Genomic DNA, 25,989 nt, shown 5'->3' on the forward strand with positions numbered 1-25,989 from the left:
TTGATATAATTTCTCCAACCAGTGTGCCTCTCTGCTGACAGATGCTGCATCTCTACATCTTTTTATTTACAATAGATTTTGACATTAGTTTATTTTTTCCTGACATCTTTTGCTGAATTGGCTCGAAGCTAAACACACACACACACACACACACACACACACCCAGATAGTAAAACTGCACAGTCATCCGTATTGCAGGGAAGCGCTCTGTGGTTTGCTAATGATGTCTGTCTATAATGAGGAGGATTAGCGTTGGGAGGCTTTAATATTTTCTGCTGAATGAGCCTCTTCTTCCATCCCTCTGCTTGCCGTTCTCATGTTGAAGCACGTTTTCAGAAGAAAAAAAAAACCTTCACTTGATTCAAAAACCTTGGTGTGCATCGAATGCTTTTAGATTTCTGTGCAATTATGATAAAGTGCACTGTCAGAGGGTGTGAGGGTTTACATGGGAGAGGAAATGCAGAGTGTGCTGCAAGGTGAGTGAGACGTTTGAAGGATTCACACAAAACTTGTGTGAGATCCCTGATCCACAGAAGCTCTTTGTAGTTTTACATCTCAGGTATATAACCAACACCTTTATCCTAAATCCCTACATGAGAAGAAGAATGTGGGAGGATACAAAAGATATGTAAAAGGGAAGAGCAATTAAAATAGTACACTTCTGCCTCCTAAGCCTTCTCTCATCACTCTCTAGACAGAGTCACATCCAAATTCTACCACAAAGGTGAAAAACCGTGACGTATTAAACATAGCAGGAAGAAAGAGACCCAACCTATAATCTCTACTGAGCTGAAACCCCACGTGCCACGCTCCTGTCATTCCGCCGTCTTATCATCTTCACTGACGTTGCTCAGTAGTTGCAGATGATTCCCTACAGCACCAAATATATGGTCAGTGCTGGATACAGGCCCCGCTCCAAATTTTTTGAAACTAATTCCCATGTATCATTAGTCCCTACACCAAAAAATTCCACTGCATTACAAAATTCATCTAACTCCATTGAAACACAGCAGCTGAAGCCTCTGAGAAACATGGCTTGGTTAGCACTTTCGACCAGTCTGACCACTGAGAAAACCAGTTCTCAAATATGAAGAATCCCATTTGGACAGAATGTTTAGTCATTCTGCAGGAAATGATGAAATACTTTCATTACTGCAACAACTTTAGTGCAATTGAGAAAAGGCTTTCGTAGAGATGTGAGATTATGTTGACGGCGGCCGAAAATTCGAAAGCGTCAGTTATGGGTTTTAAAAGTTTGTTTGCAATCAAGTTGCCAAAACGTGACATTTTGGGAGAGTTTTGCGAATAACTTACACACTGTAAAAGTAGGATTTTATTATAAAGTGTAACAGTACAGAGATCAAAGGTCAGGCTCTTTTACATATTCTTCTTGACGAGAGCAAATTGCAGCAAGCAGAAGGAAACTGGGGTATTAATTCATAATTCCACTGTTCCTGAGGGTGTTATCCCATGAGCTCTTAGGGCAGACGGAGGTGATAGCCTCCGCCCTAATAATTCTCAATAATATGTATATTCAAGAGGTACGGAAGTTACCTCCATAGAGTGGCTGCCTCACTTTGTGTATTAAAGGGTGACTTCACCAATTCCAACTGCAGTTCTTGTGTGGGCAGTATGTGTGAATGAAAGGTGTTACTCTGCTGTCCCTATAATAAAACATCCTCTGCTCTCAATTGAAGAATATCTCCACACGATGACATCACCCGAACTGAAAAGGTTACATCATCTGGGGGAGTTTTAAAGATAGAAGAAACGAGGCAGAGGAACAAAAATAGGAAGCAAACCCAATTAACTTGATGAATCTGTACTGTGTATATATAAGCATTAATCTGCATACAGTACACGTATTGAATATACAGTAAAAGAAAAGTGTCAGCAGTTGTAAAGCCACAGCAAACCTTTTTTGGCTTAAGTTTTCTGATGGATTATCTCCACAGAAAATGATCTTCCTTCAGCTGACTTGTAGATCTCTTGTAATATGAACACAAGCTTGGAGAAAAGCAGCGTATTATTTATGCAGATTAGCTGAGAAGCTAGCAGATGCTGGTGCCACGCTGATTTCTGCTTGTGAGCTTCCAGCAGCTGCTCAGTTGGCCACAGTCCACTCAAACAGACCAGCAGCGACCTACCAGTTAGAGAAACAGGCTTGTGACTGAAGGATCATCGTTTCAAGTCCCAATCGGGAGAAAAATCCGCGCAGAGGAAGTAAATCAAACTCATCTGCCCTTCCACTGACAGCTGCTGCTACTGCGACGTCTCCGGCCAAGGCGGTTAAACTCCAGGTGCTAGGTGGCCAGTGGCAGGTTTCCATGCCGTCAGTAAGCAGCCAAACGTTAAAAACTGCTCCATTTTCTCTCAGGATGCGAGAAAGGATGTCAGTAAAAATACCTGAAGTTGCAAATTGATACCAGGGCTCAAGCTCATGGGATAAACAAGCCAAACTAACTACTTCTGCACTTGAAGAACCATATGTTTGTTTATCATCATCTTCATCTCTTTGGGCACTTTGATGAATTTAGTCCAGCAATAAATAAATAAATAACCAACTTCATGCTGACTGCATTTGTCATAACCAAAACCAGCACTAGCATATCTTTAATTTTACCCTTAATCAAACTATCCCTTTACGCTGATTCTTTTTACCTGCCACATTACAAATCCCTGCACATTCTTTGTGTACGTCTGCTGTTTCCTTCCTTCTGCGCCCACGCTGTAAGAAACTGTGCTTCCTCTAACTTCATTTTCCCAAGCTGGCCGGACCCTGTGGTCAGAGCAGGTGGTGGATCAATGGGCTTAGTAAGTGAGTGAGACAAAGAGCTAGTTGCACGCATGCAGAAACACACACACACACACACAGGTCACTGGCATTTTGAGCCACATGCTTGCAGCACTGTGACAGCTCACCCTTAGTGACCAGAGTCCAAGACTGGACTCAGCTGTTTGTAGCCAAGACCAGAATAACTTCATGTGAGAATGAAGAAAAATAAATTTACAGGGCTTTATGTTTCCGGAACGGGTTTTGACACACTGAACTCACACAGTCACATTAGGGGTTACAGGGGTTCATATGACCTTCACATTTTCTTCCTTCCTGATTCTTTAAAGTTGTTTTTCTAACAGACTGCACAGTCTGCTTCCACCACAGCTGTACTGACCATGCAGGGGAAAAATAAAACAGCTGAAAACTGCACTGAATGTGTGAAACCAGTTGTAAAATACAATCTGGATGCTTTTGGAAAGATGCCCTATACTGTACATCCTCAGACATCCCCAGGGGATATATCAAATCTATTGACTTCCTTTGTCTGGAAGTCACCTGTTAAAACTAACCAGCGGAAACATCAAGTTACTGACACATAGTAGGACAATGTGTGTGTTAGAGAGCAAAAGAGAATCAATGTAAAAAAAAAAAGAAAGCTCTAAGAGGCACACATAAAGAAACACACAAACCAAACACACTCCTCGCCCACAGTGTCTTACTAAGAACATGTGCCAAAGCAGCTCGGCTGCTTTAGTCATTTTTAATGGCAGGAGGGCAGATGCCAGGGCAAACCAGTACTGCATCAACACTTAGTCAACTCTAGTTAAAGTGAGGGGTAATCATCTCACAGTGACGACAATCAGCGGTTACACACCCCGTCATCTCATTAACAGAGGGAAAAATGAGACCGCCGGCATCTCACAGCCAGAAATACTGATGATTGAAAATGGCATAGTAAATCAAATAAGTTAAGGTTTGAACTTTTGAAGGCTCTGCTGCATTTCTTTTGGTCAAGTGGTTCTGTGGTTACAACAGTCATCACCAACTTTCTGAGTAGTAAAGCTGGTTATGGTTTGTGAATGGCTGCTCTAATCAGGATTGCTGCTGCTCTGAAGTACTCCCAACAAAATATCAAAAGTAAAAGTAGGACTTGTATTTCATATTTTAATCATTTAGCTGCTTGAGAACTTTAAATTCTCTATGAACACTTTTTTCTCTGGGAGTCCAACATGGATGAAAAGAAGTTAAAAATGAAAATAAATAATGTGTAGAGGTGCTTTGGAAGGCTTCTGTGCCAACGACTCATTGAACAGTTTGGCAACTGTGCAGCGATATTCTCTTGTGAGGGTAACTAACCAAAAACGATTATTCCTGCTCGACTGGTGAGTTTAATGCCACGACTAATGCTTAAAGTGGAGTATAGCAGAGCATAGCAGAGTAAGGAGAGGAATGGCTGAACATAGCATTCCCCTTGATTTCCAAAAAAAAAAAAATCATAACAAACAAAAGTACAATATTTCCTTTTGAAATATAGTGAAGTACACGAAACAGAATAAAAGCAGCCGAATTATACATATGGTATTTTCCATCACTGTAAAAAAAATTCTACTGTAGTTTTTTCCTCATCCCTTAATTACTTTATATAAAACCTTACAACATCTATAATTATAAATAAAATTGAATTTTCCAAGGTTTTTCCCCAGCCTTTACCAAGTGACTCTTAAATACGTGTTTAATTACAGCATTGTTGTGTTGTTGGTCCTGTTGAAGGGATGCTGTGCTGAGAGCATCACCTGAACTCTGAACAGTTTGATCTCTGTACCACCTGTAATACCTGTGATCCAGGAATTTAGATTTACTGCCGTTCTGTGAGCTCATGAGTCAAAAGATATAAAACTACGAATGTGAGACTTCATTACACGGTGAAGGCAGAGCAGTTAAATTTTAGTGCTGCAGACAAAACTTTGCTCATAAAAATAACTCTGTACAAATCAACAGGATCAAACAGGACCTTAAAGGATGGACAACGCTGAAAATAAAAGCACGACTTACCATTTGCGACTGGCTCCTGGGGCTGCCATTGATGTCCTCCACTTTCTCATTCGCTGCATGAGGGGAAATGAAGAAGGGGGACTTTTATTTCCGTCCCACACTGAACTTCAACATCATCATGTCCAGTTACTTTTAAATTTAAGTACACAAATCCAGCGGGAGAGCACTGCTAAGCATAGCGTAGGATAGTGTGAGTGTGGGTGTACATGCATGTGTGTACTGAGGTGCAGTGCGACGCAGGAGAGGTCTGGGAAGCAAAGCTGCCTAATTCGTCAGCTGCCGCCAGAGAATTACTGACAGGCTAGCTTGGCCTCATTGTCTGTTGGGGTGAGCAGGGAGGGTAAAGTTTCAATTCAAACAGAGAGAGAGGGAGAGAGAGAGAGAGAGACAGAGACTGAAAGACAGAGGCTACAACAAATCAGAAAGTTTGGGCGACAGTCAGCATCAGTATGAAAGACAGCACATATGAAAGGGAGGAAAATGAGAGACAGAGACGAAAGGACGTTCCAGAAAGACAAAAGTTCAAAACGGTGATGTAGACTCAAAGAAAGAGAGAGAGAAAGAGTGAGAGCAAATACAGTAGACGTTGGAAAAAGAATGTGTGAGAGAGATGTGTGAAAAGGCAACGGTAAAAAAAAAAAAAAAGACAAACTTGCATAACAACCAATTTTGGGCAAGTTAGCTGAAAACTGTAATCAAAGGCTCACTGCTGTCAAGCTCAACAATTGCACTGTAGTTTAACAAGCAGTCATCCCGTGGTGTAGAGCTTTATGGTGATCACTCCAAAAGTGTGGTTTTCAAAGTAGAGTCAGACCAATCCAGGTGATCCCTGAATAAAAGACCCTTCCTCCGTTTTTACAAGTACTTTACAATTCATTAAGTCTAATTCGGACCCTTTTCTGTGGCCGTCTAATTTGAAGCCAGGTGGGTCCAGTTTGCCTTTAGTTTCTTAAGATGTGATGGGCTCTATCCCTGCACATGGACCTTCCACCTTACATACAATATGTAGGGTACAACAATTCACACTGTGCACTGTAAGATGTTTAGTAAAGCACCTAAAAGGAGTAGGTACAAAGGAGTAGAAGTAGGTACAAAAACATCGGAAAATTATGAAATATACACATCTACTATCAGAGGATTTTCAAGTGGGAGCAGTTTGCTTTCAACTTGGAAGTGCTTTCATGCAGGGTAATGGGCTACCTACTGAATCAGAACTAGGGGCTGGGTAAAACCCCACTGAAAGGCACGGTTCCAGTCAGATTGGCTGAGGTAATGTATAAGGGGGCTTGAGGGCTTGGCCATGGAAGTGACCACAAACAAAAGACTTGCTTTGTCAGAGCTTTACAGGTCCTCTGCAATAATTTCTTTGCTAAATGCACTGAAATACACAGTTACATTAACACAACTACAGATTTTTGCAGGTGTTTGAACAAATGCCCATCACAGCTCTTTCTGCATCTGTGTGGAGTCCACACACGACAAAAAAAGTATTTCAAAATTTACGACCACACATGTACACAGAAACATATGACAAGAAGCGTGTGATCATGTGCCCCAGATGTAGTTAAAGAGATTAGTGTGCGCATGCTGTTGGTTTTCTGGTTAGGGCAAAGTCGGTCTGGTGTTAGGATGGTGGACCGTTACAGTAGTTCAGAGGACATATGTAGTATGGATGTCATGTGAATTTGAAATCACTGCAGGGGGGCTTTCACTGTGTTTTGGCAAGAGTTGGTTGTTTTCAAATCTTCGAGAATCCTCTGTGCCATTGACTCCTGGTGACACGGCAAAAAAACTCTCCCATCCCAAAATATAAAAATAACCGAGTGCTAATGAGATTAAAACCTATAATGTGATTAACGCATTTTAACTGTAATCCTTACAGTGCTGAAAAAAGCACACGGAAAGAAGAAATGAGAAAGAGTAAGACAAGAGAGAGACCTAGAAAAAGGTCGTTAGGCAGTGAGACAGCATGAAAGAGATGGAGAGACACATACTACAGGAGAGAAGGAAAGAAAGAGAGAGAGAGAGCGGGGGAGAAAAAGGCTCTTGGCTTCAGTAGGAGACACATCCCTCTGCACCCCTGGGTGTCATAGATGTCTGCAGCTCACCCAGCACCCAAAACAAGGGAAAGCTGCTGCGATTTGGCCCAAATATCAGACTGAGGCACAGCTTGTCTTCAACTCCCCACAATAAAGAGCAAATAGCAGCATGCATGTGTGTGTGTGTGTGTGTAAGTCTGTGAGTGGGTGGTCGCTTCATCTACTGTACCAGACAGAATGAATTATAGACACGCAGTGTTTCATTACTGCTGATAACACATGGCTTTATTTATCTGCACATCATTGATATTCCTCTTTAAATAATTTAAAGTTCTACCTGAAGCAAGACAATGTGTGTGTGTGTGTTTTCTTTTGAGTACAGAAGTCAAAGTGTTTGTGCTGACAGGGGTTTTATGCATATGAGTTGCGTGCACAGTACATGAATTGTGTGGATTCCTACCTATGATCTGGATGATCTGTGCCAGCAGGACTCCATCAGTGATGTCCTGGCTCAGGTCCTTGATGAGGCGCGGACAGCCAGACTTGGCCAGGTAGTGATTGGCCCAGTCTGTGTAAATCTGCAACAACAGAACAAATACCCTGTTAGTGTGTGTGTGTGTGTGTGTGTGTGTGTGTTTCAGCAGACACCAACATCACCCATGTGTTAAGAGTCGCACTGACTACATCAGTGCTACGATGTTAGCACAGAGCAGAGACAAGCAGCCTGGAAATCGGACAACAAATTGTTCAGGGTGGACAAAATACTCAAGCGCATGGATGCGACTTTGTACACAAATTTGTCTGACTACAGTCACATCATACTGTGTAGAAGAAAGCCATGAAAAAAAAAAAATTGAAACCTTTGAACTATGGTGCCAGGGAATTCTGCCTTCACTCTGCTCGGCCTGGAAAACAAATGTGTGGGTACTGCAGCAGATCAAACCAAAGCAAATGACAGCACTTCAACTTTTCCTACTAATGACATGTCATGTGGAGAGAAAAAGTATTAGAAAAGGACGTCATGCTAGGCTAAACAGAGGGTCAACATAGTAGAGGAGGCCTGCTACATGATATAGCTACACAATAACCACAGCCATGGATGCTTGCTCCAAGTTGGCTGCACATGGAGTAACATATAGAATATCTATAGACCTATCGACAACCTACTGATGCACTAATTAGACTACAGCAGACACACTAATCACACATGTTCACTGTCGACAATGTTGGCCACTGGAAGTTGAAAATAATAAAATGACTTGATGCACAATTCAGAAGTCAGTGAATGATGCAAATAATCCATGCATCTATTATCTTGCTTATCATATTAGGAACCACAGGGTTGCTGGAGCCAACGCTACTGTAGCTGTGACGGAGGGAGAGGTGGGGTACAGCCGTAACAAGTCGCCAGGGTCTCAAACTCACACAGACAAACCATTCACGCTCGCATTTACGCCTATGGACAATTTGGAGTCACCTATTAGCCTAGCTGTTAAATCTTTAGAGCGTGGGATGAAACAAGAGTATGACAAAAATCAATGTCATAGAAATCAGAAATACTGTGAATAAAATCACTTCTGTGCATTAAAAGCACAAAGTGAAAGGTGCTAAACAACAACAACAACAACAACACTATTTTCTTGCACTAGTGGCCACAAGAACAGATATGTGAACCAAAATTTAAGCCCTTTGCCTTAAAATGTCTTTTTCCTTTGCTGACAGAACTTTTTGTTCTGAAGCTTTTGCTGTCTCATATCACATTTACTCATCTGACAGAAATACTGAATAGTAGCAGCTGAAAAGCCTTCCATTCATTACATGTTCTTTTGGGAGGTAGATATACAAACATGGATGACTTTGATGCCCACATTGCTCTATGGGTATGTTCAGCTAAACTCCACAAAAGAAACCATTTCCTGTTGTAAGTCTTTTTTTTTAAAGAAACACTGATTTCCATAGAAAGCAAACAGAAAGGCAGATGGTTTGGTGTTGAGACGTTAAGACAGAACACAATCCATTTTATACTGTACACTGACAGTACATAAAGAAAGGAATGTTTTGGACAGTGTCCCTGAAGACTACTTTAGCCTTACAGACATCATAAACCTTTGACCAGCGCTGAGATCCTCGGCGTTGACGCCTGTCCCAGCAGCACACAGCTCTGCCTCTCAGTCTTCTACAGTGAAGTGGTAAATGTCCTGCCAGTGAGCACTGTCCAAACACAGGCTCTCTGCACATCTCTGCTACTCAAACACAAATATTTCAACAAGCACTTGGGGCCTTGCAGAGATTGACACTATTTACAGACGTTCTCTCTGGTATCCGTAACGATGCCGGCAAACATTATGACATTAGATCGATGTTAATGTGAGCGTCTGCACTGATCGTGCAAACACTGAACAGCACCCACATGACAGACAATGCGCAATCTTTCAAGGGACTGCTTGATGTAGTCCAAGTACTTTATGAGAAGTGTCTAGAAATGAAAGTGGCATGAAGTCCTTAAACCAGGGCACTTTGGAGAAGTCTAATACTACTAAAACAGTAAAGTAAGGGGGTCTCTAGACATAATTCATAATTATGTTAATTGTATCCAAATTTGGGGTCTATGAATAAAATGGCTGTAACTCCTACTGTACATAGTTCATCTAATATTTTCAATCAAATTAATAATAAATAAATGCTGTCTGTCTACACTTTGTACAGAGCCAAAATGATGACCTGACAGTGTCAATCAATTTCTGATGAAGATATTTGCTTTGACCGGTGGATTCACTTTCCCAACTTTGTTTTTCAATCAGGAAGAGACGCATAATCTTTTGTACGCTCATCTAAATCTTTTAACAGCCGCTTTGTCCTTCTTTAGAGACCTTAAGACAACTGATAAGCGATGCTTTGTCCGTCAGGCAACAGGCTGATCTCGGCAGCTGCTGCTGCGGTTTTTCAGTGAGCTCCAAAAACGAAAGACGTGAGTCACGTTTGGCCTCCAACTGCTCAGCCCCCGAGACGGCACACATACAGTGAAAGAATCAGGCTGTTTTGTGTACAAATGGTTGGAGGATCAGGGTATTTTTGAAGGGCAGAAAAAGACCGTCCCCCATCTCAGATACACTGGTTCAAAACAGCAAACAGTTTTCATAACTTCACACATCCGTGTTCGGTAGTCATCAAACGTTTCTATGTTTCCTTGCAGACTGTGATAAGAGTGACGCAGCACTTGAGAAAGATGAAGTAATCCCAAGATTAAAATAATCAAAAAATGGTTTGGGGATCTCCCACTTATATACAGACATACCAAATTGACATGTACAGTTCAAATTAACATTGTATAGATGCTTTTGGTGATTGGATTCTTTGGATTTCCTGCAAATGAAGAGAAGACAGGCTTCTCAGCATCTTCTCCCAAGGAATTCCCTCATAAAATGTAATTTCTCATGGTGAAAAAATCCCTCCCCCCCCTCCCCCCCATTTGCCTCAAACACTCGCTTTCAATTAAAAGCATTTCTCTCCAGCTCTTTTTTTTGTTAATTTTTTTATTTCTTTTTTGGGAAGTGAAACGTCTGCTCTTCTATAGATGCCGCCTTTCAGAAGTTTGTATCTGGTGTGGTTTCTTTCAGCAACTTTCTCAGTGATGAGACATCGTAAAGCGTAAATCCCCCCCTCAAAAAAAAAAAAAAAAAACGAGTCGCCGTCAAAGGGAAAACACACGTTGAAATACACACAAGCAAACACACACACACCCACTAAAGTCTATTTGCGAAAAGAAGCATATGCATTTACCCAGACACACATGCAGCAATCGTAAACCACATCCCATCAGGGGGCAAGTAAACAAACAGGGGAGCAGGAAGATGGAGGAGTGTGTGAAAGAGAGAAATATAGTGTGTTTGTGCTGCTGCTGCTGACAACTACAGTCACATCAGGAGGCAGCAAAGTCCACCATGAACTGAACACAAGCTGCTCCACTTTCCCCTGCCACACACCACCCTCTCCTCTCCTGCCTTCCTACCCATGAAGGGGAGCAGAGGCAGAGGTGCTCAGCAATAATCAAGTTTCCAATTTGAGCTCACATTTTGACCTTTTTCAGAAAATCAACATCCGCCTCAGAAAAATACAAAACAATGTACGTTTCCATTATGCAAATCCTGCTGTAGTTTATTCGTGCAGACAAACAGCTGGGACTGGTCTTTTTCCTGTTGGCTGCCCGATAAACCACTGAAGATGAAGAGGGTGTGATTTTGCATGTCCAGAATTTTCCAGAATGTCCCTGGCTCCTCTGGTCAGATGTAGACCTGTCCTTGAGCAAGACACTGAACCCCACCTTAGTGGCTCCCGGTGAGTGCAGCTCCCCCATCAGTGTGTGACTGTGAGTGTCAACGGGTGAATAAGAAGCAGTGTAAAGCTCGCTGAGTACCAATAGGTTGAGAAGCGCTACATACTGTAAGCGCAACCAGTTTTAATTTACCATTCAGTTGTTTTATGCGCAAAATGCCAAAGTACATAAAGCAGGTGGATTGAAATGTGTGTTTCAACCACGATTTCACTTCAGTACCTCAAAATGTGCAGAGACAGAAGTGAGGAGTAGCGACGTCCTGTAGATGAATTCAGTTTCAGTGAGTTTGCGGATGAATTAGCCAGCTGCCATTGCCTGATCTTGGGTTTTTATGTCATCTATCCACCGTGGGGGGCAAAAGGTATTCAATTTGTGAAGTTTATTTTACGCATTAAACATTTATCTCTGCAGGACAAATCCAGCTTCACACAGGATTGCAAGAAAATATACTCAAGCTCACTTTCAGATGCGTGCTGTGTGCAAACACACTTTCCTGTCTGCAAACAATTGTTCCGTTGGATTGGAAAAATCCACCATATAGGAATCTACAAACCATCAAACCAGACTGTGAATGCTAAATAAAAGTCGACTCAAGCTTCTTCATCGTGTAGCAGCAGGTAAACTTTTTTATTTTTTTTTTAAAGTTCTTCAGACCGTGTTGTGTTCTGAAAGGCACAGTTGCAGGAATGTATTCATTTTGAAGAAGCCTGGCTTTGTGACTCCTCAGGAAGGATGCTGAGTCACTTTCTGGATTTGTTTTTAAGTAAAGTATTTCAGCTTCATCAGCACATCCACAAGGTCGCCTCCAAGTTTGAAGCCAAATCCCTTCTTTGGTAACTTCACTGTATATATAATGAGGTTGCATGTTTTATTCACATTTCTATGATTGGGACAGAGGACAGGCTACTTAAACATAGCAGTGAAAAGTGGCAGTAATGTAATCGATTCTGTAAAAACAACTAACAAATAGACACTGCAGCAGCTTTTTAGGGCTCTTCCACCTACAGTAAACATCACTGACATGTTAGTCAATCTACGCCCTCAGAACTCCTCTGTCAGCAGATCTTTATGAAACACGGAAGGAAAAAGTACAAATAAAACATGCTGAGAGTTGAAGTTCTAACTGTCATGTCCTGAGTCCCAACCTGGCCTGCAACCTGCAACCCCCGTCGTCATTCTCTTTCCTCCTCTCTTCCCTCTGACTTTTCTGACGAAGCATAAAAAAAAATAAAAAAAATCAAAGAAACACTTTTCAAGAATCCTGTCTCTGCAACTCACTGATCAGCTCACTTCATGGCTCCTCAGTGGCGCTCAGACTTGAGTGTGTCAGCCTCCTGCGCTCGTTAGCCTCTCCTCTCTGAATCCCAATCCCTTTGGGAAGCAGAAGCCCGATGCTACGACAGAGGCAAAACATCAGCAGTAACGCCACCTTCAGTGGTGCTGAATGAGACCACTGACATCATACAGACACACAAGCTGGATAACACAACACACACACACACACACACACACTGTACATGCATATACAATCCACTAATTTGCCAACTATTCATACACAAGAAACACAAACTGAACCCCCTCCCCTCGCCAACCCTCCTTTCTCTTTCTTTCTTTTGGCAGCCAGCATCAATCAGCACTCAAGTCCAGGCTCTCTGGTGATGTTATCCTTGTTGATGCCTCATAAAGCATCTTTCTGCTCACTTTCTCTCCTCTTCCTCTCTGTCCTTCTTCTGCAGATCTCAGGAATCCCACACGGTGCTAAGAAAGAGCCAGCTCTTACCCTGGAGCAGATAAACTGCCTTCAACAGTCCTGATCACAATGCAGTGACTACAGCTACGCAGGTACTATTGGAGAGCCTGCAGTGGCACCGCACAGCCTCCTGGGGGAGCTGGGTAAACGGCGAAGGATGATATGCAGTTGTGAGAGGAGATGGGGCAGAGAGGAAGTCCAACTCACTCCCTTATATTTATGAATGTGCTTCCACTGAATTACTGTTAATGTACAGGCTCTTTAATCAGGGCATCATTCCAAAGCTTCTAATAAATTAAGAGCTTAACTGCATTCAAGGGGTTTGAGTATACATACTATCACTTGGAGGACATTTAGCTGTGTTATGCTGTTTGATACGGACTAGCTGGGAGAGACATCTCCTCTGTGGCTACACTGGCTTGCAAACCTCAGCTTGGCATCTGTGCTGCTCCCGCATGGGCCCTAAATGTAATTAAACACAACATAAAGCCGCATTAAGTAAACGAGCGATGAGCCAGTGGAATCGATGGGGCCGTGATGCGATGGAGCTCCCTCCACAATTCTCTGTCTCATGACAACGCAGGAGTGATGGAGGGAAGGAAAGTGCCAGGATCAGGCAATGGTGTCGCTGTCATGTCAGTTTTTAGATTGTGTTAGAAAAATAAAAGAGATCCACAAAAAGTTAAAAAGTGCCTTCAGACCAAACAGTGACTGGGTTACTTCCTCACTTGTGCATGTGCACCTCATTTTTCATAATTCCACATTACACTTGTGTCACAAAATCACCCCATAAACCCATTTGACGTGAAAACGGAGAATCGTTGCCCCTTATTCAGCTTCCTAATGTCAAACCCTGAACATAAGTCAAACATCCACATGAAGCTATCAGTGACAGTCTGTGTGTAACCTTGGCAACAGAAGCTAGGGAAAACAAATGATAGTAATATCATAATTGTTTTGACTCAACCAAGCTGCAGAGTTTTGAATTTTTGTTAGACCTTTCTAAACGTAAAGTTAGCACAAATGGACAGCTGTGCACCTAACAGCATATTCTGGAGGAAGCAAATGCATGAATCCCTTTTCCTAGAGTCAGTATAAGAGATGAATGTCCTAGTAGTGGAGATGTCCTACAGTGAGCATCTGCCCTTTTGGGTGTTTCTTTAGAAGAATATGTCCAAGTGAAATATAGCCACACGCTTTCTGACAAAATCCTTTCCAGATAGATGTCTATTGCAGTGTCCAACCACATTATCAAATCACCTGGAAGTAATTTCCACTGTGTAAACCTTTCTGCTGTGGCCTATGATGAGTCTGATGTAAATCTGCTCCCCGCGAAACCGTCATTATCTTGTCCCGTGAGTGGGCTAGAGAGGCCTCCTTTAAACACACCCAATCCAGAGGTAATAGCAGCAGGCAGATTTCCAGCATGGCTTTACTCCAGCCTCACAAACCCAAGTGGGGAATTTACGTCAGCAATATACAAATTGCAGACTCCAGGTTTGGTGGTGATGGGATCAGAAATAATAACTTTATTTATGCGACAGTGATCTCTGTTACACTTTTCAGGAGGCAGAAATCCGCCGAATATGAATGTGATGATGACCAAGTGTTTTTGCGGTCAGTCGCAGCTAACTCTGAGTGTGTGTCAGATGAGAGGAGAATACTAGGTCTGTCCAGATCTACTTACACGAATCCTAAAACTGCTTTAATCAAAAGCAACTGCACAGAAAACTACTGAGCAAAAGAAATAACGATTGTACTTGATTATGCGCGTCAGACTCAAATTGGGGCTTATTAAAACATGTCAATTCACTCTAAAAATTCTTTCCAGGAACAAACTCATTTGAATACTCAGCCAAATTCTTACTCCACATTTCCCAAGAGCTTATTAAGTGTGCATCATGTGTGTGGCTTTTTTTAAAATGTTATTTTATTTCATTTTTTTACAAAGAACACTAATTAGCCTTGCAAGCATGTTGCTGTGAGGATCCTGCTACATATTTACCCAGGTGCATACATTTATACCACTGATGAAGTCATTGAGCAGCTGTGTGCAGGAAGATGGACATACATGTAGCTGCAGTGCAAGATGAAAGTGGACTTTATGCATTATCCAAGCTCTTCTAGAAAGATCTGAACCACTACCAGCCACCAAATGACTTCACTCCAGTCAGCAGATAACAGAAGAAAAACCGCCAAAAACTAAAACATACAGTCATCGTCCTCTTATGCCATTTTGTTGTTTCAGGGGAAATCCTGAGCAGAAAATGACATAATTGCACGACTGGCAGAAGTTTGGCCACACAATCCATGTTGGATGCTCTTACACACGTGTCACTCATCGCTGATGTCTTAGAGCACAGTGGGAGCTAAAGGCCAAAGAGAGAAGGCAGGAACAGAGGGTGGTGAGAAAAAAAAAGAAAAAAAAGAGAAAAGTAATTACAGCTCCAAAAGAGCTTAAAGACACATGAGCACAGACATCATCATCAAGCCAGGAATAAAAGGCACACGGATGAGTTTATCAACTGATTTGATAAACTGTCAGTGGTAACAAGTGCCAATTATCGTCAAAGCAGCTACATTTTAAGACAGCTTACAGTGACTTTCCATTGGTTTTTGCCTGGAAACAATTTAAAAATATCTTGTATCATTCTGTCTCAAAGAGCGAGCCTGGCACATGAAAGGCATATAAACCTATTCACTTACCATAAAACACTAAGTACAATGTTTATGACTGTGAATATCTGAATATTTGTGACTGTGAACGTGAATTACACTGAATTGCTGCAGACGTCTTTACTCTACCAACAAACCAACTTTTTAAACTCCCCTATATGCTGGAACTCCAGCAGATGCTGTGAGGAAGTTGCAGTAATTTTATACAACCCCCAAACACACATCCTCAAATACAAACGCACTTCCTCTCCCTGCCAGAAACCTTGACCCCCAAAGCCAGGAGACAGTGGAGCAGATTTATACCGTCTCTTCCCTCAACAGGTCATTTAGTTCCAACAACTATAAAATAGAAAGGCGAGAGGTGTAGAGTGTAGTTTTGTGAGACTGGGCTATATTTCAAGTGATATAGTACAAAATAATCCTGGTTTCATGCCAAAAACCGTGTTCTCTAAGTTCACTTTATGAAACCAAACCATTAACTTATTGTTGGAGAGGAACTGAATAGGCCTACGAAGGAACAATGGAAAGATGATTCTAGCACGTTATCGAAAAATACTGACGGGAATTTCGCTGTGTACTTTGACTTTCCAGTCTTGTGGTAGAATGAAATAGATCTGTCCATGGGGTACCCCTCTTGCCGACAAATGACACCTGGAAGGCTCCAGCCCCCCTGCGACCTTAAACAGGATAAGTGGTTGAGATAATGGATGGATAGATGGACCTCAACTTCCCAACACAATAAATTATATTCCAAGTTGAGCCTTCAGGGGCTGCAGCAGCACAAAACCAAGGTTGTGGAGTGTCCATCACAGTCTCCTGACCACAATAATAGTGAACCACTTTGGAAACATGCAGTACATGCAAGACGATCCAATAATTTATGGCCCAGGGAGACTTTTTGCCAAGATGAAAGGACAACTTTACCACACGAGAAAAGAAAAGACCTCGTCCAGCTATCGGAAAAGACTCCACGCTGTTCTTGATGCTATAGAGGCAAGATACATTCTTTAATTATATTCTTAAACTAGCTTCCTGTTTAAGAATATTATCCACGTGGAGATTTTGTGAAGGGTTATTGTCTTAGCTTTGTCCCCATAACACTGTTAGAGGTCCTGAAATCACTGATGAATTCTAAGCTTTCCTAATATGGCAGCAGTCTTTTTGGTAGCCTGATTCTAGCATAAAATATGATTTTTAAATATACTATTTAAAAAAAAAAAAATTCACAAATTCATATTTACAAAATAAAGTTCATGGTTCGGCATTTAAAATTGAGAACGTACCATCTTCTTACAGTATGCTCTCTAAATAAAGACACAGCTATTTTATGATATGTATAAACTTAAATTCAGTCATATAATGTGAATGTTCTAAATCATTTTATTTTATCACTGTTATTTAATGTCCTCCAGACTACAGTATGTTTTATTACTGAGATAAAAATACTAGAAATCCCATAAATAAACTAAACCAACACGGTGTGTTCAAGCCATCATTTCTCCCTTTAAAGTATAGACATGTAGGCTGCAGCAGATGCTGGAGTAGTCTCTCTCTCTCTCTCGCACACAAGCACACACACACACACGCACCTCATGTCAAGGTTTATGAGACTTTTGCGCACACGGTTTGCAGCAGTATCTCACCTTACCATGGTAACCACAGCATGTGAGGCAGCGTCTGGCTCACTGTCTCTGTGACCTGTGATCCAGACACTGCCACCATCATGCTGGTAAAGTACAAACATAAGCACAGTACACAAGTACACACTGGCAGCTGCACACGCAACATTTTGAGCTCTCCATGGCCTCCCACCTCCTCATCAGATCCTTTCAGGGCAGCACAAACATTTCCATCCAAAAAAAAAAAACAACAATACTGAAAAAGGCTTGGGCCATTTTAGATAATAGCTAAAAAACAGACATATGACACGCTATTATAAATAGATATCTGGGTGACATTCAGCCTATGAGAGGAGCCTTAGAAAGCCCTGTGTTAATTATCTGTTAAGCTGCAAGCTCACACGTTGGGCTTCTTCCATATCACTCTACAACACACTGTGTCACCTCACTCTAGTGGCAAAAGCCCTAATTGAGGGCCTGTGTTGAGTGCCGGGCAAACTTTTCCTGCTTGGAGGCGGTAGAGAGCAGCCTTAACAAGCATCCCGAGGCTTCCAGCTGACATGGGTCTATTCCGGGATGCTGCCAGGCTCTGTAATCATTCCTTCAGCCCTTTGGAAGCTCCACCCACTCCAAAACACACAAATAAATCAGGCAAACAGGCTACCGTGTCATTAACTACCCCTGCTGCAGCAAGGAGCTCTGCCAAGATTTTATGGCTACAGATGCACACAAACATCCTTATCATGATAACAACCGCACTTCCACGATCTCATCAAGAGGTTCCCCCAGAGGGTGCAAATTATTCTCCAAACTGATTCCAACAAAAACAAAATCATGAGGACATGATCTGTGTTGGTGTGAGTCATCGATGGCGTCCCAGGATTAGTCACACTTCCTCATAGCATCCGACTGGCTTATTGTTCATTATATCAAGATGAGTCAGCTGCCGAGTTTCAGTTGTGGTTGGTTGAGAGCCCCGGCTAGACTCAGATTGGCCCTGACTTGGAAACACTTTCACTCACAGCAACTGTTGCTTTTGTTAGAACAAGCTGTGTCTCTCTCTCTCTCTCTCTCTCCCTCTGGACAATGCTGGTGGTAAAACTGATGTACTTGCAGCCATTTAGGCCTTTTTATGAAATGCACAAGACAGGGAAACAAGAAATGCCACAAGTGGATTGTTATCAGGGCTTTACAGATGGGAGGTCAGAAGGTCAAACAGGTTTGTACAGAAACAGTGTCATTTACAGGGTGAAGCATATGTTAGGCATGTTGTTCTGAAACCACAGTACTATCAGCCTCTCACCAACTGCTGAAAGCTTGATCAGGTGTTCGCCCCATTAGTTGTATCTGGCTTTTGTTGTGTACAAAGCCAATTTATATGCTGTACACAGCACATGTCTGTTTGGTTTCAATCGCCACTGCCATCTGCTTGTTGAGAAACAAATTAATGTAGATCGCTAGATTAATGGCTTTTTGATTGGGTGCTGGCCAGACTGCCAGGAGCCCACTCCAGTTTTTATTAACAAGCCTCTCAGAGGACAAAGACAGGACAGTGACACTATGCCCAGTCAATTATCAAACCAGTTCTTTTGTACACTATGAATATGATCCAAATCTTTAGCATCAAAAATATCGTGTGCAGCTGTTTAAGATGTTGGTTTGACTTGAATATCAGCTGTTTAGTAAAGACAGGCAACAATTAATAATTCTGTCTACTTTATTCCTAATCTTTTTATCTTCGAAGTGTAAAGGCAGTTTTCCTATTTATTTTCACAGATACAACTTCTATATTCTTGTTATTTGCACAGTTATGGCCGTCATTATAAAAGCGAAGGGTATTTTAAACTATGGTACGTAAAATAAATTAAAAGAGTTGCTCCGAATCCATAGTCTCATTAAAAATGTCAGCTACAAAGCAAGTACAATCTTTTATTTAGTGACAAAAGCAATGATCAAATCTACAAAAATAATAATATAAATCTGCTGCAGAGATCCAGCTGGATTTATTTTAGGTCATAATAAAAGGTTTGCATAATATGCCCCACATATCTACCTTAGGCTCCACCAGTTATAAAGTTTTGGTCATGACCGAGATGATACATTTTGCCCTGTCAAGGACAATGCTGACTGATAATTGTGTTGTTGTAAAGTGCAAAGTGTGTGTAACAGTTGTAAAGATATTAATACTAAGAATGAGGTGATATTTCCATTGTGCCGAATTTAAAATGATAACATGATAAAACCAGATTCAAGACTTCCCTCAGTATTCCTTCATTGTCTTCTAAAGTGTCACCAGCAGAGGGCTCAACTGCACTAGTCCCCCAGCCTCTGCATCCAGCAGCAGAATCTACAGAACTGGCCTTTTGTGGAGCGTGTGGCTGTTTAAAATCAGTCAGGGCATCATTGCGAATATACTTAATGAGTCATTCGAGGATCATCTGTGAATCACTGTTTGAGAATAGCCGGCCGCATCAAGCAGCGGCAGCGTGGCTTTGGCTCGTTACAAAGTACTGAGGCATGTTTCCCTGTGTTCTCTAGAGATATAACTTATAAACCAGATTCCACTAGTCCACATATAAAAGGAACAGATTATTAAATAGTGATATTCAGAACGCATGAAATTAATCTTTAAATCTCACTTTTAGGAATCTGGACCAGGATACAAGGCTACAATCCAACAGTTCGATCCCCGGCTCACATGTCGAAGTGTCCTTGAGCAAGACACTGAACCCCAACTTAATTGCTCCCGATGAGATTATAGTGGTTCCCCATCGCTGTGTGAGTGTGTGTTTGCTACCGATAGGTAGAAAAGCGCTATACGAGTGCAGACCAACATTCAAAGAGGGTTGAAAAATAAGCCTGTACTGAGTTGTATCATGGGAAATGTAGAATCCAGCAGCATTTGAAGCTTTAACTATAGTGGTTGAGTTGATTTAGGTGCTGTAAGTTTAGGAAGTGGCCTTCATCCTATATTTTTCTCCCGATGATGGATTGCACTGTGAACAGGAATGCTGCCAAACAGGCGGTATTCCTTTCAAGCAACAATTACTATTTTACATGCTTAATGATTTTTGTAATTTAGTCAGATTAGATTTCAGTAAAAACCTGCTCACAATACAACAGTTTTTAAGCAATTTTTAAGCACCTCACTCAACTCAAGCCCACAGCTATTAAAAGCGGGTAAATAGCTAAAAAAAAAAAAAAAAAAAAGCCTCCAACACAAAAAAATTACAAGTACAATTTTTTACTTATTTGTCATCCCATTTATTTCTTCCATATGTTCCCTTCTGCAAGGTGAGCTAAATGAATGATTCTTCCTATTACAACTGACAGTGTAATTAATTTAAGCTCGTGACATCACAGAAACGAAGCCTGGCTCATCGCACTCCTGTCTCTCCCGTACTGTCCACTGTCTTTTTGTCACTGCATTTTCTCTCAATGTCAGCACGTGAACGCAGCTCAGTTACGTGCTCAAAACCCCACCAGCTGTAATTAATAGATACCAATAGCATTTCTGTAGGGGTTCCAATGCCTGTAAAGAGACATTCGACACAATTCACCTTAAAGACGAAGCCAAAATGCAACAACAAACCAGCAGAGTATATACTGTAGCAGAGTAGTGGCTAAGCCTGTTGCCAGACTCTAACATGAACCCATTGCACAACTTAAACTGTTATCCATCTGTTAATAAACTTTCTCATGCTCAACCTCCAGGACGTCCAGTTTACCAGCCAGGATTAGGTTGCCACTTCTGTATTGGCTCCAGTAGAGGGAACTGCAGACCAGAAAAAACTGCTCTTGATTAATAATTGCCTTATTCCAGTAAAGACGCTGTTTAATGTGGATCCACCAGCTCAGTCAAAACCCTACATACCCTACATGTTCCTGAATAAAACCATTCATAAATCTAATGCCATCATATGTGACAGCAGGCGGGACGCTAACCTGCGACACTATGGTCGGTGTGTGACCACATGTGACCACATGGACGAGAATCACATGCTGTAAGATTTCCAGGTTGGGTTTAGAGCACATCATAGCACAGAAACAGCACTGGTGGACGTCACAAATACTCTTCTCTTCAGACGGTGGACTTCTCTTTATTGTTATCCTGTTAGATCTTAGCGCTGCATTTCACATGGTTGACAACAACATTACTACAACTGCACTTGTTGGGTTCCATCTTATCTATAAGATAGTTTTCAGATTGAACACGAAGGTCCCCAGTTCGAATCCCCTGGACTTTCAAAATTCTGTGCGGAGTTTGCACGTTCTCCCCATGCTTGCGGTTCCTTGCTTTCCAGGAAGTCTGGTTTCCCCCCCATAATCCAAAGACATGCATGTCAGGTTAATTGTTAACTCCAAATTTTGGCAGCTGCAGCGATAACCACTCCAACACTCCACTGCCCCCACACAGTAACATATTATTCCAATAGACCACTTTGCTCTAATAGTGCAGGTCTACGTTTTATTCCTTCAATTTGCAAGGATGAGAGGCAAGCTCCTCTCCTATGGAACCGGCTCTCAATTTAGATTTGAAGGGCAGACATCGTCTTTACTTTTAGGAATAGGCTCTCTTATTCTCACTCTCTGTTCTCCCTCCTCTCCCCACTTTCTCCCATCTCACAAAAAAACTTGAGTTATAAACCGGCCCAATGGGAGTTTTTCCTCTCCTCTGTCGCCTAGGGCTTGGGCAAGGGGGGAGTGGTTGGGTTTTCTCTATAAATCTGTATGGTCTTGACTTATTAGGTAAAGGGCCTTGAGATCATTTTGTTGTTAATTGAACTCAACTGAGTTGCCTCATTTTCTTTGATAGGAAACATTTTCATCAGGTCTAAAAAAAATAAATAAAAGTGATTTCATTCGATGGACTAAGAGCATTTTTTTTCTCCCCAAACTACACACACTGGATTTTTCCAAATCAATGAAGCAACAGAAAAAATGACCACACTCTTTTACGATAACTCTCCATTACTTAAAAAGCAAAAAAAAAAAAAGCGTCCCAGAAGCCAATCACAGCCATTCACCTCTCTACCAGACAGCATGTTCCAATAACAGTCCAGCTAATGCAAGCTGCAGCCATCAAAGAACTATACTGACACAGTGTAAAAAGTGTTAAATGATGATGTGGTTAGCTTGGCTGCTGGTAGCCATCAGTTCTGACATTTACTGTAAATGGTGTGTGGATGTGCTAAATATCTGGGGCCCAGGGGTCTCTGACTCGGCCCTGAATCACAGGTGACTGCTTCTGAGTCACAGAGTCCGGATTATGTGGTTTCACTTGCTCCTGCTGGATTGATTCACTTGCTAATACAGTGTGAGTCGCTTGTTCCATTAACTTACTGTTGTTTTCTTGCCCTTCTGTCATGTCTGTCCTCACTGTCTGTTGATTAAATACACATTTATATGTGTTGTCTTCAGTTTTTGATGGGTGATCTAGAGCCAAAGCTTTTTCAACCACTTGCCCTTTGTACAAGTGCCCGAGATGTTTTACGTGCTTATTTTGCCAAACTTACTATTATTAGTAAAGAAATGTTTAAAAACATGGACATGATAATATTTATATTTTATTACTACACAAAACATTAAATTGAGAGGTATTAATAATAAGTAGTGTTTAATTTTAAATGTTAAAACTGGCTCAGCGGATAGAAAGGGTCATCTGTTTGGTTTTATGTCTCTGACAGTCTAGCAGCAGCACACAGCTGATGACTGATGTAATGGGCAATACAGTAATGACTGGTTGGGAACGACTGGACATTTTGGAGATAGACACACACTCCAAACTTATATGGCAGCAGCCAAGAACTTTGGCTTTTTAATAAAACAAATGTGTGCGTAAAAGAACAAAACACACACACACACAAAAAAAAGCAGGAGAACACGGACTATAAATTCTACAGAGGTAATCTTTACACGGCACACATGATCTTCTCTGCCAACCGACCAGGACCCACTAGGTCCCACCAGTCATTACCACAAAATCACACTCGTGAGTAAACTTTGGTAATAAAAGTTCTATGTTGTATTTGTATTTTTTTTGTTAATTTGTGCTGGGTTTTTTTTTTTTTCAGAAACAAAAACTTGTTTCCTACTCATTGATTTTACCTTCCCACGGCTACACTGCTGTTATTTAAAATAAAAGAGTCTGTTCCAGGCAGATTCTTTAACTGCAGCACAGTTTGGTCTTTCAGAGACGAGAGGGTTTTTGTCCACACGCATTTTAGTTAGAATTTACAAAGAAACAGCATCAATCAGCGCTAAATGTGAAGGTGCTTCTTGGATATTATCTAAACTGTGCTCATAACACACGTACTTTGCCACATTCACATCGTGTAAATCTGACTGGCAGGGTGCAGCCAATGCTTTAAATCAGGGGCCTCCAACCTTTTTTCTCTGACAGCTACTTTTAGAAAATGAAAATGGCCGAGAGACAACATTTATTCTCATTGCTTTTGTCAACCCAAACAAGCTGATAAGCTTATAAAATGTTGATGTGGATTCTCTTACTGGTATGGTACCAGCGGCAGCTATGAGAAATTCATTTCATTTGCAGTCTGGATGCGGCGGAGGGGGTGAACACCTCCTGCTCTGACTAAAGCTGGGAGGAGCTGCTGCCTGATGAGTCACCAAACAAAAAACAAATTGCTATAGGGGCCTGAATAATCATTAAATATAGCAGCTTATGAATTTGAATGGATTTGGAAGTTTTTGAAGGACACTTCAAAAAAAAATGTAAGTTGCATTAATATTACATCTCTAACACTTTAAGATCAAACTTAATGAATGCAGCTCTACAATATATTAGGATTTAACCAAGTAAAATAGAAAAATAGAAAATGTGGGGGTCAGTGCTAATGTTGTTCGGGGGCGACACAAATGAATTAATGCTTGGATTTGCATTTATATTCCACTTGCCCCAACATAGAGTTTACTTGCCCCGGGATAGTGTTAATATCAAGCCATGTAATGTTATTAGTGATTAATTTATTTTTTTACTTGGTTTAGGTTAAAACACAGGATCATAGCCCCATTATATAACACCAGTTATCTCTTTTGTTTTTATTCCTTTTTCCTTTTTTTCCTCTCAGCTATTTGATCCGGCTGTGATGCACAGCTGCTACAACAGAGGTTAGAGGTCATTCACTCTGCGTTCTGTCAGGACTTCCTTCTTTTCCGTTTCTAAATCCAGTGAGCTGACCACTTGTCTCTGCCAAGTTGCAAATAACCCTCTCTTGACAGACATACAGAGAATGACGCTGCCAGAAAAGCGCACAAACTTCCACCAACACTGTTGTGGATTTCCTTACTGGTGCCCCTGACTCTTTCTTCCCACTGATGGTTAGTGACATGAAGCAATAAGAGGGCTTCCCTTCTGTGTGTGCCCCACACACAGACACACACATTAAGCTTTCCACTCGTTCACTTACACTAAACAGCTACAAAAACAAAGGCCAGACAAAAGGAGGAGTGTATGCTCGGGCTTGTGTGTGTGTTCAAGAGGGGAAAATAAAGGGAGAGCCAACCTAAGAACAGCCAGCGAACATGCTTAAAATGCATGACTAACACAAAGCAGACAAATTATTATCATTAAGTCTCTTTTTTTCTATATTAAGAAATCCTTGTATGTGCAGGAGAGGGGACAAGCAGCTGGTCTCGAACAGGCTGCAGAGAAGGTGAAATGGAAGAAAACAAAAGGAAGTATGTTTTTATGAGTGCACCTGCAGGAATTCAGCCAAAGGGGGGAAAAAAATGCTATTTTTGACCCAAGTCAAGTTGACAAATGGCCTGTACTTTCCAATTCCCCGTGATTTTGTTCCGTATGCACCTGAGTTGTATTGTTCTGCTTTGACATGGGGCAAAAAAACAGAAAAGAAAAGAAAAAAAAAAACAAAACCCACAGCTTTTGCTTCAGGACACTGGGGTTAACCAGTCACTGCAAGGTCGAGGCAAGACCCTGCCAATCTGCTCACATGCAACTTCAAGTGCACTGAAAAGGAGCTCGGTGAGCAGGGCTGAGCTTTGTACCATGGAAGAAAACGGCAGCTGAAGAAAGACTTGTCAAGATCAGTCAAGGGACAGAAAGTTTTTTTTTCCCCCCCTCAGCCATTTCTTGTCAGAAGGGGAATTTGAGATGCTGTTTTGAAGGAGGGGCCGGAGGAACTTCATATCATGCTTGAAAATCTCGGGGGCCTTCATCACAGCACTTTTAAAAGCTTCTTTTAAAAGTGCTAACAGCAACCCTCCCCTCTGCTGCTGCTCTGTTTAAGCTGGGTACCTATTAGCTCCACTCATTACCAGATCTTCCAAAATTGATAATAGGGGGGCAGGGGGCTGTGCAGACGGGAGCCAGGGGCAAGAGACAGTTTGATCAGGTTACAAGAGCCCTGTGGCTGACAACATTATATATGACCCACTCTAATGGCCAGTCCACAGGCCGGTCAAAGGTAGAGACAACATAACATTAATGCCTATGAGGTTGACAGACAGCTCTGTAACTGACCCCTCCCGGATTAGGGTGGGTGGCGAGGAGGTTCCTGAAAGTTGGAAAAGAATTAAACAAGAAGGAAGAAGGGACAGGGAAAGTTGGGCAAGGAAAACTTTTCTTTTCTCTGAGGAGTGAGAGTGATGGAGAAAGATGTGTCTAAGGTGAGACAGAACGTTTTTCCAGTCTATTTGCCCTCTGTCTAGACCCAGAGTCAATGGGACAGGCCCAATAAAAAGGCTGGCTATTACAGAGC

At 41.7% G+C, this 25,989-nt stretch overlaps 1 protein-coding gene across 12 annotated transcripts in view; it reads right to left on the reverse strand.

Annotated features, from left to right (window-relative positions):
* nav3 (neuron navigator 3) overlaps positions 1-25,989 on the reverse strand; it is a 361,175-nt gene that overhangs the window by 118,522 nt on the left and 216,664 nt on the right. For 10 of the 12 annotated variants that reach the window (XM_067489701.1, XM_067489702.1, XM_067489700.1 and 7 more), the window contains 2 exons: positions 7,331-7,448; positions 4,832-4,884 (listed from right to left, as the gene is read on the reverse strand). In XM_067489701.1, coding sequence (XP_067345802.1) covers positions 4,832-4,884; positions 7,331-7,448 — 171 coding nt within the window. Of the gene's footprint in view, positions 1-4,831; positions 4,885-7,330; positions 7,449-11,422; positions 12,757-12,904; positions 13,053-25,989 lie in introns of those variants that run through there. The other 2 variants (XM_067489704.1, XM_067489705.1) reach the window with 2 other exon arrangements.

The sequence above is a fragment of the Channa argus genome, chromosome 21, assembly GCF_033026475.1.
Source record: "Channa argus isolate prfri chromosome 21, Channa argus male v1.0, whole genome shotgun sequence".
NCBI lineage: Eukaryota > Metazoa > Chordata > Actinopteri > Anabantiformes > Channidae > Channa > Channa argus.